Raw genomic sequence first — 27,212 nt, 5'->3', positions numbered from 1 at the left:
TCCCCTACTCTCTCTCTCTCCCCCTTCCCCTCCCCCCATGACCTCAATATATATATATATATATATATATATATATATATATATATTATGTATATATATATATATATATATATATATATATATATATATATATATGTATTATACATATTTTTTTTTTTTCAACAAGTCGGTCGTCTCCCACCGAGGCAGGGTGACCCAAAAAAAAAGAAAGAAAATCCCCAAAAAGAAAATACTTTCATCATCATTCAACACTTTCACCACACTCACACATTATCACTGCTTTTGCAGAGGTGCTCAGAATATAACAGTTTAGAAGCATATACGTATAGAGATACACAACATATCCCTCCAAACTGCCAATATCCCAAACCCCTCCTTTAAAGTGCAGGCATTGTACTTCCCATTTCCAGGACTCAAGTCCGACTATATGAAAATAACCGGTTTCCCTGAATCCCTTCACTAAATATTACCCTGCTCACACTCCAACAGATCGTCAGGTCCCAAGTATCATTCGTCTCCATTCACTCCTATCTAACACGCTCATGCACGCTTGCTGGAAGTCCAAGCCCCTCACCCACAAAACCTCCTTTACCCCCTCTTTCCAACCCTTTCGAGGACGACCCCTACCCCTCTTTCCTTCCCCTATAGATTTATATGCTTTCCATGTCATTCTACTTTGATCCATTCTCTCTAAATGACCAAACCACCTCAACAACCCCTCTTCTGCCCTCTGACTAATGCTTTTATTAACTCCACACCACCTCCTAATTTCCACACTCCGAATTTTCTGCATAATATTTACACCACACATTGCCCTTAGACAGGACATCTCCACTGCCTCCAACCGTCTCCTCGCTGCTGCATTTACCACCCAAGCTTCACATCCATATAAGAGTGTTGGTACTACTATACTTTCATACATTCCCTTCTTTGCCTCCATAGATAACGTTTTTTGACTCCACATATACCTCAACGCACCACTCACCTTTTTTCCCTCATCAATTCTATGATTAACCTCATCCTTCATAAATCCATCCGCCGACACGTCAACTCCCAAGTATCTGAAAACATTCACTTCTTCCATACTCCTCCTCCCCAATTTGATATCCAATTTTTCTTTATCTAATTCATTTGATACCCTCATCACCTTACTCTTTTCTATGTTCATTTTCAACTTTCTACCTTTACACACATTCTCAAACTCATCCACTAACCTTTGCAATTTTTTTTTAGAATCTCCCATAAGCACAGTATCATCAGCAAAAAGTAACTGTGTCAATTCCCATTTTAAATTTGATTCCCCATAATTTAATCCCACCCCTCTCCCGAACACCCTAGCGTTTACTTCTTTTACAACCCCATCTATAAATATATTAAACAACCATGGTGACATTACACATCCCTGTCTAAGACCTACTTTTACCGGGAAGTATTCTCCCTCTCTTCTACACACCCTAACCTGAGCCTCACTATCCTCATAAAAACTCTTTACAGCATTTAGTAACTTACCACCTATTCCATATACTTGCAACATCTGCCACATTGCTCCTCTATCCACTCTATCATATGCCTTTTCTAAATCCATAAATGCAATAAAAACTTCCCTACCTTTATCTAAATACTGTTCACATATATGCTTCAATGTAAACACTTGATCTACACATCCCCTACCCACTCTGAAACCTCCTTGCTCGTCCGCAATTCTACATTCTGTCTTGCCTCTAATTCTTTCAATTATAACCCTACCGTATACTTTTCCTGGTATACTCAGTAAACTTATTCCTCTATAATTTTTACAATCTCTTTTGTCCCCTTTCCCTTTATATAAAGGGACTATACATGCTCTCCGCCAATCCCTAGGTACCTTCCCCTCTTTCATACATTTATTAAACAAAAGTACCAACCACTCCAACACTATATCCCCCCCTGCTTTTAACATTTCTGTCATGATCCCATCAGTTCCAGCTGCTTTACCCCCTTTCATTCTACGTAATGCCTCACGTACCTCCACCACACTTACATTCTGCTCTTCTTCACTCCTAAAAAATGGTATACCTCCCTGGCCAGTGCATGAAATTACCGCCTCCCTTTCTTCCTTAACATTTAAAAGTTCCTCAAAATATTCTCGCCATCTACCTAATACCTCCCTCTCCCCATCTACTAACTCCCCTACTCTGTTTTTAACTGACAAATCCATACTTTCCCTAGGCTTTCTTAACTTGTTTAACTCCCTCCAAAATTTTTTCTTATTTTCATTAAAATTTCTTGACAGTGCCTCTCCCACTCTTTCATCTGCTCTCCTTTTGCACTCTCTCACCACTCTCTTCACCTTTCTTTTACTCTCCATATACTCTGCTCTTCTTATAACACTTCTGCTTTGTAAAAACCTCTCGTAAGCTACCTTTTTCTCTTTTATCACACCCTTTACTTCATCATTCCACCAATCACTCCTCTTTCCTCCTGCCCCCACCCTCCTATAACCACAAACTTCTGCCCCACATTCTAATACTGCATTTTTAAAACTATTCCAACCCTCTTCAACCCCCCCACTACTCATCTTTGCACTAGCCCACCTTTCTGCCAATAGTCGCTTATATCTCGCCCGAACTTCCTCCTCCCTTAGTTTATACACTTTCACCTCCCTCTTACTTGTTGTTGCCACCTTCCTCTTTTCCCATCTACCTCTTACTCTAACTGTAGCTACAACTAAATAATGATCCGATATATCAGTTGCCCCTCTATAAACATGTACATCCTGGAGCCTACCCATCAACCTTTTATCCACCAATACATAATCTAACAAACTACTTTCATTACGTGCTACATCATACCTTGTATATTTATTTATCCTCTTTTTCATAAAATATGTATTACTTATTACCAAATCTCTTTCTACACATAGCTCAATTAAAGGCTCCCCATTTACATTTACCCCTGGCACCCCAAAATTACCTACTACTCCCTCCATAACATTTTTACCCACTTTAGCATTGAAATCCCCAACCACCATTACTCTCACACTTGATTCAAAACTCCCCACTCGAGGCAGCTGTTTTCCAGAGAACTGAACCAAGGGGCATTGCACATCACCTCTAGTAAAATAACTACTGAGCGGGACCAAACTACAGTACTAATAGGATACAGCACCATTCTTAACGTACCTCACCATCCATACTTAATCCACCAATCCCATCTAAATTAGATTCCTCGTTCTTGCTGGAAGGAAATCTTTGAAGCTGTCGTAGCTAATGAACCCATAGTTGAATGCTTGACGATATCCTTTTTGCTTCGTGTATATAACCCATTTTAAGCGATGAGGTATAGCAGGGAAGCATAACTAGCATTTGTTCCCACCTTGTAACTTTCATATATTATAGGATAGACACATTGCAGACGTACTTAGTTTTCTTCCATAACAAATCAACTATATTCTTTCCCGCTGCGTTTGAATCTAAGATGGGATTTTGGCGTTGTATGCAGGACTTGAAACAAAGTTCACTACGAGTGAAATGTCAACTGTTGTGGGTCGCTTCCTACAGGATGATACACTTTAGTTAGGACTGGGCTTGAATATGAGCTGAAGTAGGATAACTTCTAGTTTGTGTATTCAGTGGTGTAAAAAAATGCACTAAGAACTTAAGAGCAATTAGAAATGCTATAAAATCATTTATAATTAAGGTATCGAATAAGGGCATCGAGTGCAAGTAATACCGACAACTCTGCGGGAAGCAAAGAGTCTTCATGCGGGATCTGATGATTACTGCAATTTTCGTATCAGTCATGGTGGCCCTTTCTCTGTAACTCTGAATCACTCGCGTTGCAGCCCAGTTCTCATGACTGATCTTAATTCTGCTGCTCTGCATCAGCGGTGTGTACAGCAAGAGACGTTTTCTTTCGCAGTTTATGCAGTGAATTAATTAATGCCATATTTTAAGGAATAAATTACTAGTAGCTTGCGGCCTTGACGGATCTTGCTCAGATGATAGTGGTTAAAATTAGTGGATTTCTCTGAGGCACTTGCAACTACTATATTATATTCTCCCAAAACAGTTTTTGTTATTTTAAGGCTAACTCCCTCAAACAGGATTTACTTTAAAAATTCCAGTCAGGAATTTAAATATTTTCTTTGTCTTAGGCGTTATTTAACCATTTATGAATTGCCCCGAATATCTCATTTCTGCAAAGTGTATGGAATTATTTTCAGAAATGTTACTTCATTCACTTGAGCTTTACAAAAGACTTGATCAGACAGTCATCAGGGAAATCTTGTCTTGTCTGGGGTCGGGCCGTAGAGTGCTCAAAATTGATTAAGAGATATGATTCATTCTCTTTGTGTTGAGTAGACAAGTAGGACGTGCAGCACTTGCGTATCTTTATTGACGGTTCGCTTAGATATCTCAGTACATAACACCGATCACCCATCAGGTGGTCGGTGTTATGTACTATTTTTAATAAACTTGTTTAAAGTAATTCTCTCGTATCTGGAAACACTACTACTCCTTTCCCTCTTGTCAGGATTCACCATGCAGTTCAGATGAAATCCATTTGCTGTGTCGCAGTAATTGCTGGAAGGAGCTATTAGTACACTGTATAGGGAATGAAAATATATGATCACCTTTAATACTACCTGAATAAGCAACATTGTGAGGCGGGGAAAGTAATGGTAGAGTGACGTAGAGTTTGAATTGGTGATAAGAATTTAATCAGTATGGTGGTGAATCATTTGTCTTCATTGATAATTCTGTAGGACACGTTGGCACTTTCTGCTACTGGTGTTATCTTTTCAGCTGTGCCGTAATTTGTCAAGGCTACTTTTTTTTATCAAGCTATTCAGATGCTAACCTAATAACGGACAATATAAGACCCTTCTCATCCACAGCACAAACTATGTAGACTTCTGTACCACTGTAACCATTAGAATATGACCAAACTTTTACTACCAGATGTGAACGTTGAAAAACGCCTTAAGATTCGACTTGGTTCTTACAGTCAACATTACTATAACACGAGTGTTTATTTTAATTATGTAGGTTTTTTTTAGTTATGATGACTGACAATATTTTAACGTTTCAATAACAAGAAACTGTAGTGGCTCTCAAAATGTATCCACTATATTGCAAATCTAGGTACCCATCTAATATTAAATGTCAGTCCCGAGTCGAGAATAAATGTAAACAGTTGCGTTAAGACAGTCAGGTTCAGACTTCATGAAGCATTTATAATTTTCCTACATAGGAAATTAAAAAAGTGTAATAGGATCAAAAATGATAACCACGCATCTGGGCTATTACTGTCGTGCCGAATAGGTAAAACTTGAGATTTTGGCTTAAATAGCAACCCTCTTCTTGCTGAATAAGGCTGGCGAAAATTTGTATATGCAGTAATTTCGTAAAAATCATTCTGAACCTAACGAAAAAATATATTTCATTGTGTTTGTTTATTATTAAATTATTGTAAACTTATCTAAAATATATTTAGTTGGATTAGGCTAAATTAAATTGCGCTTGTTATAATAAGGCTAGGTAAGTTTTCTAAGGTTCTTTTGGTACAAAATTATTAATTTTTACATTAACATAAATGAAAAAATATATATCTTTAATCGTATAAGAGAAAATTTTAGAAAGGACTTAATTTTAAATGAGTTCTTGCTTGCTAAGTGACACGCCATATATATATATATATATATATATATATATATATATATATATATATATATATATATATATATATATATATATATATATATATATATATATATATATATATATATATATATATATATATATATATATAACATTTATGAAGGGATTCAGGGAAACCGGCAGGCCGGACTTGAGTCCTGGAGATGAGAAGTACAGTGCCTGCACTCTGAAGGAGGGGTGTTAATGTTGCAGTTTAAAAACTGTAGTGTAAAGCACCCTTCTGGCAAGACAGTGATGGAGTGAATGATGGTGAAAGTTTTTCTTTTTCGGGCCACCCTGCCTTGGTGGGAATCGGCCAGTGTGATAATAAAAAAATATATATATACATATATATATATATATATATATATATATATATATATATTATATATATTATATATAAAGCTAGGTAACTCATATGTTTATTAATTAACATCATGAGCTACACGAATAATTTTACCCAACACCATGTTAGATTAGTTGTTGCTTCCGGAGGTCACCGCCCCCGCGTACCGGTCCCAGACCAAGTATTGGATGCTAGCCTGATTAATCAGGCTGTTCGTGCCCACGACTGCAGTTTTCTAACATTTTTAAAGCAGATGTGACCCCACAAACGGCTAATATCCAGGTGCCTGTTTTTACTGCTAGGTGCGGAGAGATGTAATGAAACTAGCACACAGTTTCTCCGCGCCAGTGAATCTGAACACGACTTTGAGAATGAATTGTGAATGCTCCCACCCCACTAGCTCGTACATGCAGCCTACATCCCAAGAGAATCCTGTCACAGTTTGTCCCCTGAAGGGAGGTTCCATGATGCTGGTGAGGGGTCTTGATCCAAGGAATTTATATGTTTTCCTATTCTTTGGCTCGAACCTGATTGTCTCCCATTCTACAGGGTTTAGCGCTTCCCTCTGAATATAATAATAATCCAGAGTTGCGAGTTACATTTGAGGTTCTGTAATTTTTAGAACTGTAGTTGACTTCGGGAACATACAAGTTAATGAAAGTATGTACCGTGTATGTGAGGAGTTTGGGAGGAGGCACAAACAAGTACTTGGATGGAGCTACTGAGGTCAGCCGGAAGTGGAGGAGAGAGGGTTTGGGCGTTGCTCATTCCGGTACATTGTCTTCACCTGCATTGTCTTCCTAAGAAATGTATTTGTGTTGTAGAGAATCTGCTTTAAGATGAATTTCTGTGTGTATGACAAGCAGATGACAAAATATAGGACGTTGGGAATTTTGGATCAGTGTTTAGGAATGTTCTTTACCCTGACTTAGTTTTGTTGTAGTGTAATGTGTCCGAGTGTCATACTGTACATAAAGTATTGTAATTCATATTACTCTCGAGCCACCTTTACCAATCTCTAGCTCGCTCACTCCTCTCTACCGCCACACGCACCCACGAGCACGTCTACAACCACAAGTAATTGAGTACACTAACGCTCACATGCACCTGCACACACGTACGTGCATACATGCACATGCACACACGTACGTGCATACATGCACGTGCACACACAAATGAACACGTGCATACTTATAGATAATTTTATTCCGATACCAATACCATCACCATCAATATTTCGTAGCACTTAAGACAGCATGGATGATATTCATTGCAAAACCCAACAAAGACAAGCATAAATTGGAGAACTACAGACCTATCTCTTTACTTGAAGTCACTGGCAAAGTCTTTGAAAAAATCATCTCCAATATACTGAGCTACTTCATGATTTCAGTCATCTCTTCACTGAAAAACAGTTTGGGTTCAGGACCCACCGAAGAACTTAACACGTCATCAGTATCATCGATGCCGTGGACAGCCTGCAGAAACAAGACAATCTTGCCCTAATCGCAACTAGGAATGTACACAAAGCTTTTGATAGCCTGTGGCATAACGGCCTCATATTCAAACTTGCCGACCTTCCAGACCACAATTGGACCTTCCACAGGCTTATATATAATTTCTTATCAGATAGAAGCATCATCCCCACCTTCAACAGCATGTCGGCAGAGCCATTCATATAGGATGTCCTTCCAACAGTACAACATTTCATTCACAAGGAAAACTTCCCGAGACCGAAGATTCTGAGTGATCTCCCTGAAGATATAAAAGAATGGGTACCACCAGAGCTGTTCTCTGTCCAAGATGGATAAAACCACCCCAACTATGAAGACCTTACATCCAAACATGTAACATCTGCAAACCCCCCCAAGGCAGGAAACCGCCTCAGAAACAGTTCAGCCGACAACCAGCTCCAGCAAAGCAGCCAATTACTACCACCACCTCCAGCAAGTACTTAGTGACCAGCCTTTGCAACCTGCCTCTTGCACAAAAAATTAATGGGGGGGGGGGGCAGCAAAAACTATACCTACTACCAGTTAACTGCCCCCTCTTGTATGCAACTTGTATACATGTGACGGTGATGGGTAGTGTGATATACCCCATCCTATGATTATCATGAATAACACAACACACACACCTTTATTAAAATGCACCAAAGTGGTTAGGCCATTTTATTCCCCCCTACCCACCCCCCACCCACCCTTTTTCCACATTCCATCCTTACCTATCATTCTTCCCCCAACTTACCAAACTTCTGGTTAAAGAAGACCACCATCATTGATACTGATACCAATACAGTGCTATCAAAAATAGCCGAGACTAACTGATGCAGATACTCAATTTTAGACTGATGTTGATATCAGTACCATCAAAATTAGCCAATACCTACCAAAACTGATACTTTGGCACATCCTGCAACATAACCACCATAGCTTGGCTGATCTGCCACTTTATCTTTTGTAATATTTTATTCAAATCTGTCTAAAAGACTTAGATCATTAACTTTTCCTTACTATAATAATGTAGGCTTTCCTCTACATGTTGTGCTTTTTGCAAGTCATATTTGGTAGCTAATGGTATTTCCATTAAAAAGTGATCACTCTGCAATAGGGTTTAGAGTGTTCACAATGAAAATTTATTTAAGCAAATACATATTAGGTGATGTATTTAAGCAAATATTTGGTGATGTATTAACGTCTCATTTATGTTGCTCCTATAATGTGCTGATACCTACAAAAAAAAGTGGTCATTATATTGATGAATTTTGCTGATTACCAATATTTACTTACTGGTCCAGCTTTGTTGGTTACTCAGTATTTCTTTATATAGTACAGTGGTACCTCGAGTTTCAAACAGTTACCAACTCGAACAATTATGTAAGTATATTTTTGGGGGTCTGAAACAGACCCGTCTAATTTACATTATTCCTTATGGGAACAAATTCGTTCGGTATCAGCACTCGAACAGCCTTCTGGAACAAATTAAGTTCGTAACTCAAGGTACCCCTGTATATGAAATCCTCCATTGCAGTAATTTTAACCTTTTAATTGTTTTATATTTAAGCATTTGTCGTAATATGACATTGTGCACCTTTATTCCTTACACATTTTAATTTGATATTATATATACTATATTCCAGATCCACGTACATAGGTAACAAAGAGAACCATTTCGAGTATCACCAATACCCACATAACTGTACGTGGCAGAACATTCTCATCACAACCACCTGCTGCCATGACTTTGGATCATTACATTACTGGAGCTCCTGTGATTCTCAAGTGGGATCCAAAGAACCTTGAGATCCGTACCATGTCTGTGGAGAAGACCTTAGAGCCCTTGGTGATTCAGGTGATGTCGAGCTTTGATTTGAAATACAGCCCTCGGATTTGGCAACACTTTGTGGGCTAAGCTTATGGCTCAGAGACCAGTTATTTGTAGAAGTATATTTTGATAAAAATTTAGATATATGTGTTTTATTATTTAAAGGTTTTGCAAAACTAAAGTTGAATTTTTAGGCCTTTGTTAAAATTTTAAAAATTTTCTGTGATGAGCTCGCTCTACTCCAATTGAAAACATAAACCAGCTTGTCTAAACAAGCTGTAAGATAGATGATGTAAGTTTACTTCTATTGAAGAAAAAATGAACAACTGTGTTTTCTCTGAGTCCATTAGCACTTGGCTCCTATGTGAAATAGTGATGCTCAGAACCAGCAAAACATTGTGACACATACAAATTGTGTGCCATCATTACTGTTTGAAATAAGCATTTCATATTTTATCCGATATTGCTGCAATTTTGAGAAACAAAGGATCTTGTAAAGTATAGTAGTGGTTGTACTTGATGCATTGTTTTGGCAATAAAACAGTACAGAATTAATGTATTTTCTTTTTAATATTTTTCTGTACTTCAAACATGGTAATATATAGTATTTTCAACAGAGATAATATAGTATTTTCAACATAGATAAAACAAACATTATTTTGTTTTTGAAAAATTTACATTTTTTTTGTTTTTTGTTTTTCTGCTTAATAAGAAGACACTGAAAAATTACCTAAATGGAAAACTAGAATTTTATAGTACATACATTGAAAGTTAGTACAGTATTCATTGTTCTTAGGCAGTTATAGCTAATAAAAAATTTCTGCACTTGAAAGTGAAAAATAACTACCATACAGTTGGAAATAATTATTAACAAGATATGTAATAGATGGGAACTTGCGCCCTCTCATTGTATGTCATGTGAATTATTTGAAAGACTACATTTTTTCCAGCTTAAACCTGTTAATACTTCACAGATAAACTATATTTGAATCACTTGCACATTAATGTTGCATAATTCACTTAAAATCATCTCCCTTTCCAGTTCCTCAGTACCTTTTTTTTTTATGTCCAGTACTTTATTGTCAATATGTTGCTTTTAGTTATAAATTTATATTTTACAAACTAATTTCTTAGTTAATAAGTTTATCTCCTACCTTGTACTGTACATTTCTGATCACTGAATGAATATTGCAGGTGAAAAGAAAAATACATCATAGTTCTGGATTAATAACTGTGATACATAAGCATATACGTAAGCTGCTTTCACCTTCCTTACACAGCACTGGAAACTTGCATAGCTTCACCACTGCTGTTCTGTTTGTGAAATTGGTTAACATTCAAAAATCAATTTATTCAGTATAAATTACCAGTACATATAATGTCCATGTATTGACTCCCTCCCATAAGACCTTGTTTTAGTTATATACTATATATGTACATATATTTATATACAATATGAGACAATGCCTTGCATCTCTACAATTTTTGTGTTTATCTAAAATTTGCTATTTATTGAATGAGATGCAGCATTACTGGCATCAAATTTGTGTGAAGTCACTTTTTCTGCTGTTGTTGCATGTCTTTGTGTGTAGGAAGAAACCTTAGTGTCACTTTAACCTCCATGAAAACTTTTTAGTGTTTTAAGTTGCATTGGTAGTGTTAATAGCACAATAAATAAATAAATATATACACACACACACACACACACACACACACACACACACACACACACACACACACACACACACACACACACACACACACACACACACACACACACACACACATAGTGGAACCCTGGTTTTCGTCTTTAATCTGTTCCAGAAGGTCAGCCGAAAACCGATTTGTACAAAAATTGAAGTAATATTTCCCATAAAAAAATATGTAAATCCAATTAATCCGTTCCAGACACCCAAAAATATTAACAAAAAATAAATTTTTTTAGAGAATAACTAGTGTTTTAGCTCTCTGTGGTTGTCCAGCCAACTCTTCCACATCCTGGCCACTCACATCAAACCCCATAGATTTCCCCAGTGGCACAATAGATTCTAGAACAGATGTAGGGTTGTCAAGTTTACACTAACTTATATTAAGTTAGTAATAGAACTAGGCATTAAAAACACAATACAGTGGACCCCCGGTTAACGAACTTTTTTCATTCCAGTAGTATGGTCAGGTGCCAGTACTGACCGAATTTTTTCCCATAAGGAATATTGTGAAGTAGATTAGTCCATTTCAGACCCCCAAACATACACGTACAAACGCACTTACATAAATACACTTACATAATTGGTCGCATTTGGAGGTGATCGTTAAGCGGGGGTCCACTGTATAAAGTAAAATACATACACAGTACATTCATTACTTACCTTAAAGCATTTGTAGTCTTAATGTAGGGCAAGAGGTGAGTAGTACTTATTTGTAGGAAGTTAGGTATAGGTAGCCAGTAGATGTAGGTATGTGGTCTGCTTGGGCTACATACCTACACCTACCTACATAGCTACACGATATTTAATGCGGCCCAGAGCCATATTATTACCATCGACATACCACTTTCACTGAGTTTAATCGTTTCTAATAACTACCTTTAGATGCCATCATAAACAAAGGGAGAAGTAATGAATAATTAATGCCGAGAATTGTAAAAAATGTGTTATGTATTAAGGGGGGAGTGACTGGGCCATTGCAGATTCATACACATTTTCTCTAATGCTGGACCAGAGCAAACATAATGTTTTCCCTCCACCCGACTGCCACCCCTCCATAGAATATAACATTGCATGTTTATATGCTTTGTAATGTGTTTCTTATATAATTTTGAGGGAAATATCATACTTAGATGGATTAATGAAAATGTCTATATTAACGTAAAATAAGACATTTAATGTGCCCAAGAGTGATTATTATTACATATTAGTATTATTACTATGGCATTAAGACTAGAGGGACACTCTTAGTGAACGAGTAACAAAGGCAGACTGAGTCACAAACGTATGAGCAACCGCGTCCTGTGGGCAGGTGGACGTGTCTGGTATGGACGATTTCCGAGTGGATTTACACAAACGGAAAATTTTGCCAAAAAAGTGGTCGAAAGCTGAATTGTACGATATCCAGACTGGACTAAAACCGGGTTTTCACTGTATAAATAATTATTTTTTGTATGTTTTAAAGCCCTTGTAGATTTTTGTTTGCTACTATATTTTTAATTTTGACATTTGAGCATCACTAAGCCTAATCTAGGGATATTGTTAGTTATTGTTTTTAATTTTGTTTCTTTCCTTTTATTTGTCTTAGGTTGATATGTAGTGTTGAGTGTAGTTCAGTGCATGGTTAAGTTAATCGACCTGCGTTTGCAGTAGAGGATGAACGTTCTAAAAGTGTTAAACTCCTTTGTGTAGTGAACAGAATATTACAGTCCAGGAAAATTGAAAAACTGAAGGCACATTTAGCCACACCATGAATAATTTTGGGAAGTGACTGAATGCACATATTATAAATTAATGGACTTTTGAAGATATTTGAAAGCGAGAGCTTGTTTTGAGAGTACAGAACCACTACCACATTTGCAAAAATGCCAGAGACCAACTACTCCACTATGTCTAACACAGACAATGGAAGTGGCTTCATTCTTCGCTGGGATATTAAGAATTTGGAAATCAAGACCAGATCAGTTGAAAAGACACTAGAGCCACTTGTTATACAGGTAATGCTTATTTTTTACTCCCCTCATTTATGGATAATTTTGAATTCTTATCACTAAGGTATGGTTACTGAGAGGATTTTAAAATTTAGCGTTGTGATTACTGTAGTATGATTTTTTTGGTAATATAAACAGCATTAGTGCTATCCTGTTTCAGGAATTTCTTTCTCTCTTTAGGTGTCATACAACACATTATCAAATTTGTTTTTCTTTATTCTATGTGAAGTTTTTTCTTGAATTTGTTCATTATTTTACAATATACAGTGGACCCCCACATAACGATTACCTCCAAATGTGACCAATTATGTAAGTGTATTTATGTAAGTGCGTTTGTGCGTGTATGTTTGGGGGTCTGAAATGGACTAATCTACTTCACAATATTTCTTATGGGAACAAATTCGGTCAGTACTGGCACCTGAACATACTTCTGGAGTGAAAAAATATCGTTAACTGGGGGTCCACTGTATATTTTAGTTTATAATGCTAATCTGAAATTGAAGGCTTTAGTGGTACTAAGATGCTTTGGTAAATCACTAGTTTTAGTGTTGTGTATTATAATTTATTTGATTTATTGTACTAATATACTGTACTGTACTTTAGTTAATGTTTAAGTGTATTGGATATAATTTTTCTATGGTAGGATTAGTCAGTCATTCATTCCTTTCTAATACATTATCCACTTTAACTGCCCATGTTTCTAATACATTATCCACTTTAATTGCCCATGTTTCTTGTGCATTATCTACTTTAACTCTCCATGTTTCTAATACATTATACACTTTAACTGCCCATGGTCTAATACATTATAAATAAAAACTTTACAGATTGATAATTTAACAGTTCACTCACAGATTTTTATCCAATTTTTTTACTTTGTTTTTTCTTCCTTCTCTTAACTGCTGTATTGAATTTTCTACCATTCTTAAACATTAATACTGTACATAAATTTTTTTTATGATGATGGCCAGTACTTGTGTAAGACTTTGATTTAATGATATTTTAATTCCTTATACACAGCTTACAGTATTTTTTTTAAATGGCCATTTCCTACCAAGGAGGGGTGACCCAAAGAATGAAACACATTCACCATCACTCATTTCCTAGCCTTCTTTCTACGAATGCACGGACATCACAGTTCAAATGATCTATAGAGTTGCACCATCTTTGCTCATGATAAATGCTATTACTGTTTCAATGTAATATTAATGTAATTTGGAATCCATGAAGTGCCACATTTACTCTGAAAAACTGGGAGAAACTTTAATAAATTTTTACCCCATTGTAATTTCACACTTTCATTATTACTAAACAGTTTAACTTAGTCACATATCATTTGATTTTTTTGTGATACATCATCTAAGCATCATAAATACAGTAGTATTCACTTATTTTTTGTCATGTATTTTTATGGTTAAAATCTGTTAGTTATATTTTACCTGCTCAACTTCTTTTAACTACACTTTTTTTTTGTTCGTCCTGCATGACTGTACAGTATTTTTTAGTACACATATTAATCTTATCTACCTTCTAAATCTCTAATTTTATTAGCAACTTATTTATATATCTCCTTCTCTAGAGCCATAGAGACTCAGCTAGTGTAGCTCATGTTTCTCAATGGTCACTAATTTTGTATCTGAAAACTTTTCAAAGATTTTTATGATGTGTGGTGTCAATGCTGCTTGTCAATAGCACTAACATTGCTTTGCTTTCCCTTTTGTGAAGAGGTTCTATAATCTGTAGTACAAGTGGACGAGCTCTGCTTTGCTCTAGTGTGATTCGTCAATGAGCAGGACAGGATGGAAACAGTTTTCTAAGAGAGAGTAAATGCATGATCAGTTCTTGCAAGTTACTTTACATATAATATATTAAACAACTTAAACACTTGTGGGAATTTTTGTTGGAAGTTGGTGTGATTAAGATTTCTCTGCTGTGAAGGCTGGAAGGTGGTACACTAGGCTGGGTTTCATTATACAGTTATGCATCTTCGATTTTTTTTTTTTTGTCCTTATGCTTTTAAATTCTTTCTTGGTATGTACCACCTCACTCCATGGAAGTAAGGTCTGGGGCAGGAGCAATGATAGCTTTATTTATTTGTGAGAGTCCATAGTTGTACAAAAAATTCTTTCACTATTAGTTCTTTGAGTGTCAGTCCTTAATTCAGCATCCTAATAGGAGGAAGTGGGTAGCCAGTAATGCTCATTGTGATGGATAGAGATGATGATGTTTTGCTGTAGTGTAACAATAACCGACAGTTCTGTAACCAACGGCTTTCTACATTATTTCTAAATAAATTTACCCAGAGGATTTTCCATATTTTTGAAGTCCATTAAATTTAGGTGTTACTGTACTTTTCAGTTAAGAATTATATTACTTTCTGATATCTAGTTCTGTTGCTTGATTTAATCATATAATATCTCGTCTCAGGTATTATCACATTTCGTTAAAAAATAGCATAATTTTATTTTACTAAGTATTACAAAATAATGAGAACTTTGGTTATACTGTACTAGGATTTGCACTTGCATTATGTATATAGTACTTTACCTGTATATGAATGAAAAAATATTGTAGTTGAGTGATATTCAGATGTTCTATTTTTTAACTTAACTTTCAATAAATAGGTCACAACACTTGTCAACACAAAGGGACCTTCAAAGAAAAAGAAAGGGAGAAGTAAACGAGCCCATGTATTAGTTGCAGCAGTAGAGGCAGCTACAGCAAATTTTATTGAGCGAGGAGAGGAAATTGCATATGAGAACCCTGATATTAGGGGTGAGATGCTTGGTGCTGTGGAAGAAGTTAGAAAAACAGGTAAGTGTAGGAAATGCTATATAGGCCAAAGAATGTTTGTTAATTTTATGTGCAGTGTTCTAAACAGATTCCTCCAATTTTACAAAAAGTATTTTATTTATATTTTTTTTTAACTCATCGGCCGTCTCCCACCGTGGCAGAGTGACCCAAGAAAGAAGAAACGCTTTCATAAAGTTTTTCTTCTTTTTACCTTTAGCAGTTTATAATAATAATATAATAATATCATTATTTACTACAAGTACATGTACAAGGTATACAGGCCTAGCTGACATCAGTGACATATGTACTACTACAGTACATAGAAAGCCCCTTGTAATGCAGAGCATTTCAGGCAAATTAAGTCAGTTTTGTCCCAGGATGCGACCCACACCAGTCGACTAACACCCAGGTACCCATTTTACTGATGTGTGAACATAGGCAACCAGTGTAAGGAAACCCTTCCGATGTTTCCACCCCTTCGTCGGGAATTGAACCCAGACCCTCACTGTGTGAAGCAAGAGCTTTTGCCACCAGGGCACAGTAAACAGGAGAAGAGGTTACTAGCCCCTTGCTCCCAGCATTTTAGTTGCCTCTTACAACACTCATGGCTTACGGAGGAAGGATTCTCCCCAACTCCGCATGAAGAACCAGAGGTATTGATTTTCCAAATTACTATTTTCAATTTATTTCCTTTGTAATTCAGTAAATCCTTGTACAGTGCAGCAGTTATGCTCCTACAAACCACCATGTTCAAATAATTTGTTAAAAAACTGAAGAACCCTCAGGAAAATAGGATATGCTTTATAAAGTTTATACAGCAATAAACATGCTCTTCATTGCTACCCTGTGGTATAGCAACATTATTAATATGAGATATTCCTCACTTTTATTACAGCTTCTGTAATTAAAACTACATTACTGATTATTATCGAGTTAAATGTAAATACACGTAATATGTACCGAAATGTAAAGATAGTGTCTAAAATGACATGCTACTGATCTTATTGACTACTAGAAGACCATACTGTTTCTGGCACCACAACCAAACTTTTTATTGTACTCCATGCCTGGCCTGCTCCCGTTAATAAATGGTATTAAGGAGGGTGTTCCAGTTTATGTTCATTCAAATTTGATTTTTTTTTTTTTTTACAAGTCGCCCATTCCCCATCAAGGCAGCATGACCCAAAAAGAAAGAAAATCCCTAAAAAGAAAATACTTTCATCATAATTCAACACTTTCACCTCACTCACACATAATCACTGTCCTGGTGTGAGCTTGTATCCCTGCATAATGAACCTAGTATCTAGGAAAGGGAGAAAATCAGCTTTGTAAATATTTTGCTGTTTGCAGGGCTTCACGGAATTAAATCTAGATTCCTGAAGTTTACAGGGTTGAAGTGTGTAGGTGCTATAATGAGAACATGATCCTTATAATTTAGCCTCGCACATGCTGGTAGACATCCTTGAAAAATATCTAATTTTATCATAGATATCTAAGTGCCCAAAATGCCCTGGCATGATAGTAGCCTTCTTTGTACCAATCAAATTATGAAATGTAAACACACATTGTAACCTTTGCAAAGAAATAAACTTTTTTTTTTTTTTTTTTTTTTATCTGTAGCACCCACCACATCCATTCAAGTGGCTTCTAGACTGATTGTCAGACATCAGTGTTTCTGTCTTGAGTTGTGCATATTTTTGGGGAGTTTGACAATTGTTCCTACAAACAAAAATTCAGAATTTTTCTTGAGCACTATGTTAGTTAATATCTGCATAGTTTATGGAAACCAAGCATTCTGGAATAGATCAAAACTCTTTGGAACTCAGTATATACAGTAATTTACCTGTGAGGAAGGAAAAGTACCTACCTCTGTTTCCTGGATAACGGGTTGATCAAGCTGGGAAACAGGCTCAACTTCAATGTAAAATGGACACAAACAAAAGATGACCTTATTTACTGTTACTTTCTTTCTCCATGACAAGGTGCAGCATGATGTACAATACTTAGGCATTCTGAAGACAAAAGATAGCAGCAATTTTCTTGACGAATGATGATGTAACATAACCAAAATCTCTGAATTGAAATTTGTCTGTGTTGATGATAAAAAAAAATCCACAAGGCTTTGACAACTCAAGACATTGTATTGAAATCAAGAAATGAATCTTAGACTAATTGGCCACACAGTCACTAGTCACCCAAGCACCTAAGAGAAATGGCATAGGTGCTGCTTGGATCACACTGAAAATTATCTATGATTTCAGTAGGCTCATTACACAACCTGTGACATCAAAGCTACATTTATGCCATCTTCTGTACAGGATTTGACAAGTAATACATGGGTTCAACTTTGCATCATTTTTCAAATAATATAAAAAACAGATATACAGCATTTTTTTTATGATGTCACTATAATGTTCATTTACAGTGGTTCAGATTCAGGGTAAATATTTGAAATGTTGCAGGAGCTTTCCCTTCCACCTCACAGTCAGCCTATGGGTCAGGTCATTGAGGAAGCCTAGTTGCACTTAATGTACACAACCTCCCATGCCTCGGTTCTCCTTGCTTATGCATCCCATACACTTGGCTCTGTTAGTGAATCAATTTTTTTATGTTTTCATTATTGTATCTCATGTCTGGATAATAACCATGGCACCTAAAAGGAATGTTAGTGATGCTGGAAGTGCCAAGACGAAGTTATAAGAGTGAAAGTCATGGTGTTTTGAAAAATAAGTATTAGATAAGCTTAAGAGTGATGCACATGTAGCAGAAAGTGAGTCTATGGTCTTGTTGAATCATCAGTTCATTCAGTTAAAGGGAATAAATACATGATATGAACTTGTATAATGAGTAATGCAGGTTGTGACCTAAAAAGATTGATACATAGGTCACAGCAGCTAAATAAGATGGAAAAATTTAGTGAGTGAATTGAGCAGAAAACCAACTAAATGGCACCACTTAATTTTATTTTAAGGGGAAAAAGCCCTAGAGTACTATAAAGCAGTGTGTGATGAAGGAAGGTGTGAACAAGAGCATGTTAAGTGCAGGCTGGTTCCACAAGTTCAAATTATGCTATCCAGTTCAGCAGTGAATTTCCCTGCGCAATTGTAAGAAATTATTTCTGAGAGTGGCTATAAGCCACAGTAAGTGTTTAATGCTGACAAGACAGGTCTTTGTTGGAGCAGTTCCATAGTATTGGTAAAGTTGCAGACTCTTTTTCACTGAAGAGGACCCTGACAAAGTTAGAAGCAATGCTCTGAAATGGGGTCTGGAGCAGCTGATGTCTTACTGTCAGCTGTATAAAGTGCTGCAGGTTAAAACAGACCAAACACACACGAAAGAATTCCTCAGTACTCCAGTACAATTATCTACATCAATAGAAGAACCTCAGCCATCCACCTTAACCAGTGATCCACAACCTTCCACCTTGTCAGTTCTATGGTTCACCTCATCTTTCATCTGCCATCAAGCCCACTCCCAGATATCTGAACATTTTCACCTCCTCCATACTCCCTCCTTCGAATCTGATATCCAGTCTTTCATTACCTCAGTTTTTTCTTACTCATCACCTTGCTCTTTCCTATGTTCACTCTTAATTTCCTTCTTTTACTTACCCTTGCAAATTAGTCCACCAACCTTTGCAGCCTCTCTTCAGAATCTCCCAAAAGTACCATGTGATTGGCAGAAAGCAACTGCATCAAACTGCAATTACATTACAGTATTTTTTTTTTCTTTTTTACAATTTTGAGACTAAAATTTTATTTAATCATTCTGGGGGGGGGGATGTACATAACCCTGCTTATCCCACATGGTCTACGGTTCATTTTAGACAACTTTTTTTTTATTAGATACCACCATTTAAAAAAAATGTAACTACCATTTTCATTGACGATCAACTGTACCTTCAAAATAAATAACTTGTTAATATATTATACACTGTGTCAAATTTGCACATCTTATTTTGTGGAATGGTAATTGGAGGATAATTTGAGGAGATTCCTGGAAACAGTAACACCACCAAAAATTCTGTCAAACAGAAATGGAACATTCAGCATTGCACCTCTCTCTTACCCATCTTCCCAACATCTGAACCAACACAAGATATTGTCACATCAAGCTTCACTGTTACGTTGATGGAGTGCATTATAGTATAAGTTCTAATTTTGTGATCCGTTGCAATATTTTTACAAACTCACATTACTAAGACTCATGGCTATATTTTTTGTAGTGGTTGCATAGACAAACTTTGTAATTAAGGTTTGCTCTGACTTTTTTCATGAGTGCTAGTCATAATATTTTCACCTCTACTGTATTTTAAATTAGATGCAAGTTATGTATTTTTGTCTTCAGAATATTCCTTAATTATTTTCATTGTTTTATTTAACCAGACACTTCATTTAAGCTTGTCATTATTTATGTCTTCTGTTTTTACTTTTTTAAATAATTTGATTACAATATATGGTACTTTTATATACTCTGCCAGTAATGAGGCAATTATTTTTCAGAAGTACATTTATTCTTGCTCCTGTGACTTAGTTATGTTACGTTATAAGAATGTCTGTGGAATGTTGAGCGTCTTCAGCTACTTACTTATATTTATATGTTGTTGCTTTCAGATTGGGTGCCATTTGGTCAGATAGTCTTAATGAAAATAGTTTACAAATTTCAGTAACTAGACACTGTTAAAAATTTTATGGTTTGTTTGGATATATTGTATAGTACTTCTTTCAGTGTATATGTCTATGTCCAGTACCATATTTAATTTTTTTTTTTTAACAAGTCGGTTCCCCAAAACGTCTCCCACCATAAACTGGCAGAGGTGTGACCCATATACGTAAAAGATACACAAATATCCCTCCAAACTGCTAATATCTCAGAACCCCTCCTTTAGAGTGCAGGCATTGTACTTCCCATTTCCAGGACTCAAGTCCGGCACTGATTTTTTTTTTTTTTTTCAACAAGTCGGCCGTCTCAAGGCAGGGTCAAAAAGAAAATACTTTCATCATCATTCAACACTTTCAACTCACTCGCACATAATCACTGTTTTTGCAGAGGTGCTCAGAACACAACAGTTTAGAAGCATATACGTATAAAGATACACAACATATCCCTCCAAACTGCTAATATCTCAGAACCCCTCCTTTAGAGTGCAGGCATTGTACTTCCCATTTCCTGAACTTCCTCCTCCCTTGGTTTATACACTTTAACCTCCCTCTTACTTGTTGCCATTTTCCTGTTTTCCCATCTACCTCTTACTCTAACTGTAGCTACAACTAAATAATGATCTGATATATCAGTTGCCCCTCTATAAACATGTACATCCTGGAGCCTACTCTTCAACCTTTTATCCACCAATACACAATCTAACAAACTACTTTCATTACGTGCTATATCTTACCTTGTATATTTATTTATCCTCTTCTTCATAAAATATGTATTACTTATTACCAAACCTCTTTCTACACATAGCTCAGTTAAAGGCTCCCCATTTTCATTTACCTCTGGCACCCCAAATTTACCTACTACTCCCTCCACAACATTTTTGCCCACTTTAGCATTGAAATCCCCAACCACCATTTCACTCAAACTTGGTTCAAAACTCCCTATGCATTCACTCAACATTTCCCAAAATCTCTCTCTCTCCTCTACACTTCTCTCTTCTCCAGGTGCATATATGCTTACTATAACCCACTTTTCACATCCAACCTTTATTTTACTCCACATAATCCTTGAATTAATATATTTATAGTCCCTCTTTTCCTGCCATAACTTATCCTTCAACATTATTGCTACTCCTTCTTTAGCTCTAACTCTTTTTGAAACCCCTGTCCTAATCCCATTTATTCCTCTCCACTGAAACTCTCCTACCCTCCTTCAGCTTTGTTTCACTTAAAGTCAGGACATCCAGCTTCTTCTCATTTATAACATCCACAATCATCTCTTATCATTTGCACAACATCCACACACATTCAGACTTCCCACTTTGACAGTTTTCTTCTTCTTATTCTTTTTAGTAATTTTTTACAGGAAAAGGGGTTACTAGCCCATTGTTCCCGGCATTTTAGTTGACTTTTACAACACGCATGGCTTACGGAGGAAAGATTCTTATTCCACTTCCCCATGGATATAAAAGGAACAGTAATAAGACCAAGAACTATTAAGATAAAATCAAAGAAAACTCAGATGAGTGTGTATAAATAAACATGTACATGTATGTGTAGTGTGACCTAAGTGTAAGTAGAAGTAGCAAGACGTACCTGTAATCTTGCATATTTATGAGACAGACTAAAGACACCAGCAATCCTACCATCATGTAAAACAATTACAGGCTTTCGTTTCACACTCACTTGTATATGTATGTATGTTTATCACTAAAGTTTTATCAGTCGGTCTGTTTCTGCTTATCTATCTCTATGACTGTTTTTGATACTTTATTTTTTATTTTAAAAATTTCATGTTAATGTGTTTGTGATGTTTTGATAAGTTAACTATGACTCGCAAATCCCATTCCTCACCAACAGGGGATACTATGTCACGTGCTGCCAGAGAGTTTGCTGAAGACCCCTGCAGCAGTGTGAAGCGGGGCAACATGGTCCGTGCTGCCAGGAACCTGCTGTCTGCAGTCACTCGCCTTCTTATATTAGCAGATATGGTGGATGTTCATCGTCTTCTGAAGAGCTTGCAAGTGGTATGTGATTGGAAAACAGAAAAGTTTGATAATGTCTTTTTTCTCTCATAATACGTATTCTTTGTAATTTTTTACACGTTTCTTATTTATATCTAGATATATATATGTTATGTGAACAGTATTTAGATAAAGGTAGGGAAGTTTTTATTGCATTTATGGATTTAGAAAAGGCATATGATAGAGTGGATAGAGGAGCAATGTGGCAGATGTTGCAAGTATATGGAATAGGTGGTAAGTTACTAAATGCTGCAAAGAGCTTTTATGAGGATAGTGAGGCTCAGGTTAGGGTGTGTAGAAGAGAGGGAGAATACTTCCCAGTAAAAGTAGGTCTTAGACAGGGATGTGTAATGTCACCATGGTTGTTTAATATATTTATAGATGGGGTTGTAAAAGAAGTACATGCTAGGGTGTTCGGGAGAGGGGTGGGATTAAATTATGGGGAATCAAATTCAAAATGGGAACTGACACAGTTACTTTTTGCTGATGATACTGTGCTTATGGGAGATTCTAAAGAAAAATTGCAAAGGTTAGTGGATGAGTTTGAGAATGTGTGTAAAGGTAGAAAGTTGAAAGTGAACATAGAAAAGAGTAAGGTGATGAGGGTATCAAATGATTTAGATAAAGAAAAATTGGATATCAAATTGGGGAGGAGGAGTATGGAAGAAGTGAATGTTTTCAGATACTTGGGAGTTGACGTGTCGGCGGATGGATTTATGAAGGATGAGGTTAATCATAGAATTGATGAGGGAAAAAAGGTGAGTGGTGCGTTGAGGTATATGTGGAGTCAAAAAATGTTATCTGTGGAGGAAAAGAAGGGAATGTATGAAAGTATAGTAGTACCAACACTCTTATATGGATGTGAAGCTTGGGTGGTAAATACAGCAGCGGGGAGACGGTTGGAGGCAGTGGAGCTGTCCTGTCTAAGGGCAATGTGAGGTGTAAATATTATGCAGAAAATTCGGAGTGTAGAAATTAGGAGAAGGTATGGAGTTAATAAAAGCATTAGTCAGAGGGCAGAAGAGGGGTTGTTGAGGTGGTTTGGTCATTTAGAGAGAATGGATCAAAGTAGAATGACATGGAAAGCATATAAATCTATAGGGGAAGGAAGGAGGGGTAGGGGTCGTCCTCGAAAGGGTTGGAAAGAGGGGGTAAAGGAGGTTTTGTGGGCGAGGGGCTTGGACTTCCAGCAAGTGTGCATGAGTGTGTTAGATAGGAGTGAATGGAGACGAATGATACTTGGGACCTGACGATCTGTTGGAGTGTGAGCAGGGTAATATTTAGTGAAGGGATTCAGGGAAACCGGTTATTTTCATATAGTCGGACTTGAGTCCTGGAAATGGGAAGTACAATGCCTGCACTTTAAAGGAGGGGTTTGGGATATTGGCAGTTTGGAGGGATATGTTGTGTATCTTTATACGTATATGCTTCTAAACTGTTGTATTCTGAGCACCTCTGCAAAAGCAGTGATAATGTGTGAGTGTTGATGAAAGTATTTTCTTTTTGGGGATTTTCTTTCTATTTTGGGTCACCCTGCCTCGGTGGGAGACGGCCGACTTGTTGAAAAAAAAAAATATATACAGTGGACCCCCGCATACCGATGGCACCACATAGCGATTAATCCGCATACCGCTTGCTTTAATCGCAAAAATTTTGCCTCGCATACCGCTTAAAAACCCGCTCACCGATTTTCGTCCGAGACGCGTCCAATGTGCGCCCTCAGCCAGCCTCACATGTGCCGCCCGTGCCATTGTTTACCAGCCAGCCTCCGCGGTAACATCCAAGCATACAATTGGAATATTTCGTATTATTACAGTGTTTTCGGTGCTGTTTCTGGAAAATAAGTGACCATGGGCCCCAAGAAAGCTTCTAGTGCCAACCCTACACCAATAAGGGTGAGAATTCCAATAGAAATGAAGAAAGAGATCATTGATAAGTATGAAAGTGGAGTGCGTATCGCCGACCTGGTCAGGTTGTACAAGAAACCCCAATCAACCATCGCTACTATTGTGGGCACCAGAAAGGCAATCAAGGAAGCTGTTCTTGCCAAAGGTTTAACTGTGTTTTCGAAACAAAGATCGCAAGTGATGGAAGATGTTGAGAGACTCTTATTGGTGTGGATAAATGAAAAACAGCTAGCAGGAGATAGCATCTCTCAAGCGATCATAAGCGAAAAGGCTAGGAAGTTGCATCAGGATTTAATTAAAAAAATGCCTGCAACTAGTGATGATGTGAGTGAATTTAAGGCCAGCAAAGGTTGGTTTGAGAGATTTAAGAAGCGTAGTGGCATACATAGTGTGATAAGGCATGGTGAGGCTGCCAGTTCGGACCACAAAGCGGCTGAAAAATATGTGCATGAATTCAAGGAGTACATAGAGACTGAAGGACTGAAACCTGAACAAGTGTTTAATTGTGATGAAACAGGCCTGTTTTGGAAGAAAATGCCAAGCAGGACCTACATTACTCAGGAGGAAAAGGCACTCCCAGGACATAAGCCTATGAAAGACAGGCTTACTTTGTTGATGTGTTCCAATGCTAGTGGTGATTGCAAAGTTAAGCCTTTATTAGTGTATCACTCTGAAACTCCCAGAGCGTTCAGGCAAAAGAATGTCCTCAAGAAGAATTTGTGTGTGCTGTGGAGGGCAAACAGTAAGGCATGGGTCACTAGGGACTTTTTCTATAACTGGTTACACCATGCATTTGCCCCCAATGTGAAAGATTACCTAACTGAAAAGAAATTAGAACTTGAGTGCCTCCTGGTGTTAGACAATGCCCCTGGTCATCCTACAGCCGTGGCAGAGCGACTTTATGGGGACATGAGCTTCATTAAGGTGAAGTTTTTGCCTCCTAATACCACTCCTCTCCTGCAGCCCATGGACCAGCAGGTTATTGCAAACTTCAAAAAACTGTACACAAAAGCTCTGTTTGAAAGGTGCTTTGTAGTGACCTCAGAAACTCAACTGACTCTAAGAGAGTTTTGGAGAGAGCACTTTAATATCCTCAATTGTGTAAACCTTATAGGTAAGGCTTGGGAGGGAGTGACTAAGAAGACCTTGAACTCTGCTTGGAAGAAACTGTGGCCAGAATGTGTAGACAAAAGGGATTTTGAAGGGTTTGAGGCTAACCCTGAGAGGATTATGCCAGTTGAGGAATCCATTGTGGCATTGGGAAAGTCCTTGGGGTTGGAGGTTAGTGGGGAGGATGTGGAAGAGTTGGTGGAGGAGGACAATGAAGAACTAACCACTGATGAGCTGATAGATCAACTTCAAGAGCAAGAGGCCAGACCTGAGAAAACTGGTTCAGAGGAGGGGAGAGAGAAATTGAAGAAGTTGCCTACTACAAAGATTAAGGAAATGTGTGCAAAGTGGCTTGAAGTGCAAACCTTTTTTGATGAAAATCACCCTCACACAGCTATTGCAAGCCGTGTTGGCAACCTGTGCACTGACAATGTTGTACAACACTTTAGGGAAGTCATAAAGGAACGAGAGGTACAGGCCACTATGGACAGATATGTTGTGCGAAAGAAGTCCAATAACTCTGAAGCTGGTCCTAGTGGCATTAAAAGAAGAAGGGAAGTAACCCCAGAAAAGGACTCGACACCTCAAGTCTTAATGGAAGGGGATTCCCCTTCTAAACACTAACACTCTCTCTCCCCTCCTCCCATCCCATCAATCATCACCAGATCTTCAATAAAAGTAAGTGTCATGTAAGTGTGCATGCCTTTTTCAGTTTGTGTGTACTGAAATTAACATTTCATGTGGTAAAAAAATTTTTTTTTTCATACTTTTGGGTGTCTTGCACGGATTAATTTTATTTCCATTATTTCTTATGGGGAAAATTCATTCACATACCGATTATTTCGCATAACAATTACCCCTCTTGCACGGATTAAAATCGGTATGCAGGGGTCCACTGTATATATATATATGTTATTTTTTAGTAAAGCTTTATCAGGTGTTAAATAATGGAGTTTGAATACCTATACACATTTTTTGTGTAACTTGGGTGACTTGTTACTATAACTAAATTTTTATGTAACCAAAGTTAACTGAAGCACAAATTTTGAAATATTTCATTATAATAGGTAGGAGTTGTAAAGAATCTTACTTATCTACTATAAGCAGCATACTATTTTTGTAAAATTAAAGTAATAAACATCAGTTGTTCTTACTCTGAAAATATACAAGCTCAGTGCAGAACTATAGTCGAGTTCCCATGCAAAACTGCTTATAAATCTGAATAGAGAATAGGCTAGAGAGATTTGCATGAATTTAATGGCATGCACACACATTGCAGTGCTGCTTCATGGTGTGATCCAGTTTCTTCACCTCTGTATTACTCATACAGTACTGTTTTAAAATTTTCCAATTTTTCCTCCATACATTTTTATCTTTTTGTTTCACCTTGCCCCTATTTTCTCATTGGCATGCACTTGATAGAAGCATTTGCTATTCTTTTAACATTTTTTCCAGAACAAATGGTCACTACTTCAATTTTATGATAGTGAACCCAGCATGTGAAATTTGTGAAAAGTTTTTAGGACCTCCTTTCAATTCTTGTAAACTTACAGGCATGAAGGCATATGAATATTCAGGGAAGATACCACAAGGAACCATCAATTCCATGATGAGAAATTCCTATGGGAGTAAAGCATCAAAGATATAGAGCTAATAAATCACTTTTTTTTTT

The 27,212-nt window shown here is 37.0% G+C and overlaps 1 protein-coding gene across 8 annotated transcripts in view; it reads left to right on the top strand.

The window, feature by feature from the left end:
• alpha-Cat (catenin alpha) overlaps positions 1-27,212 on the top strand; it is a 127,752-nt gene that overhangs the window by 36,493 nt on the left and 64,047 nt on the right. For 3 of the 8 annotated variants that reach the window (XM_070102203.1, XM_070102202.1, XM_070102197.1), the window contains exons 2-5: positions 9,167-9,180; positions 12,646-13,054; positions 15,673-15,862; positions 22,360-22,526. In XM_070102203.1, coding sequence (XP_069958304.1) covers positions 12,923-13,054; positions 15,673-15,862; positions 22,360-22,526 — 489 coding nt within the window. In that variant the 5' untranslated portion in view covers positions 9,167-9,180; positions 12,646-12,922. Of the gene's footprint in view, positions 1-9,166; positions 9,379-12,645; positions 13,055-15,672; positions 15,863-22,359; positions 22,527-27,212 lie in introns of those variants that run through there. The other 5 variants (XM_070102204.1, XM_070102200.1, XM_070102201.1 and 2 more) reach the window with 3 other exon arrangements.

This window comes from Cherax quadricarinatus, chromosome 80 (assembly GCF_038502225.1).
Source record: "Cherax quadricarinatus isolate ZL_2023a chromosome 80, ASM3850222v1, whole genome shotgun sequence".
Lineage (NCBI taxonomy): Eukaryota > Metazoa > Arthropoda > Malacostraca > Decapoda > Parastacidae > Cherax > Cherax quadricarinatus.
The sequence above is the reverse complement of the archived record's forward strand: the minus strand, read 5'-3'. Positions and strand labels throughout refer to the sequence as shown.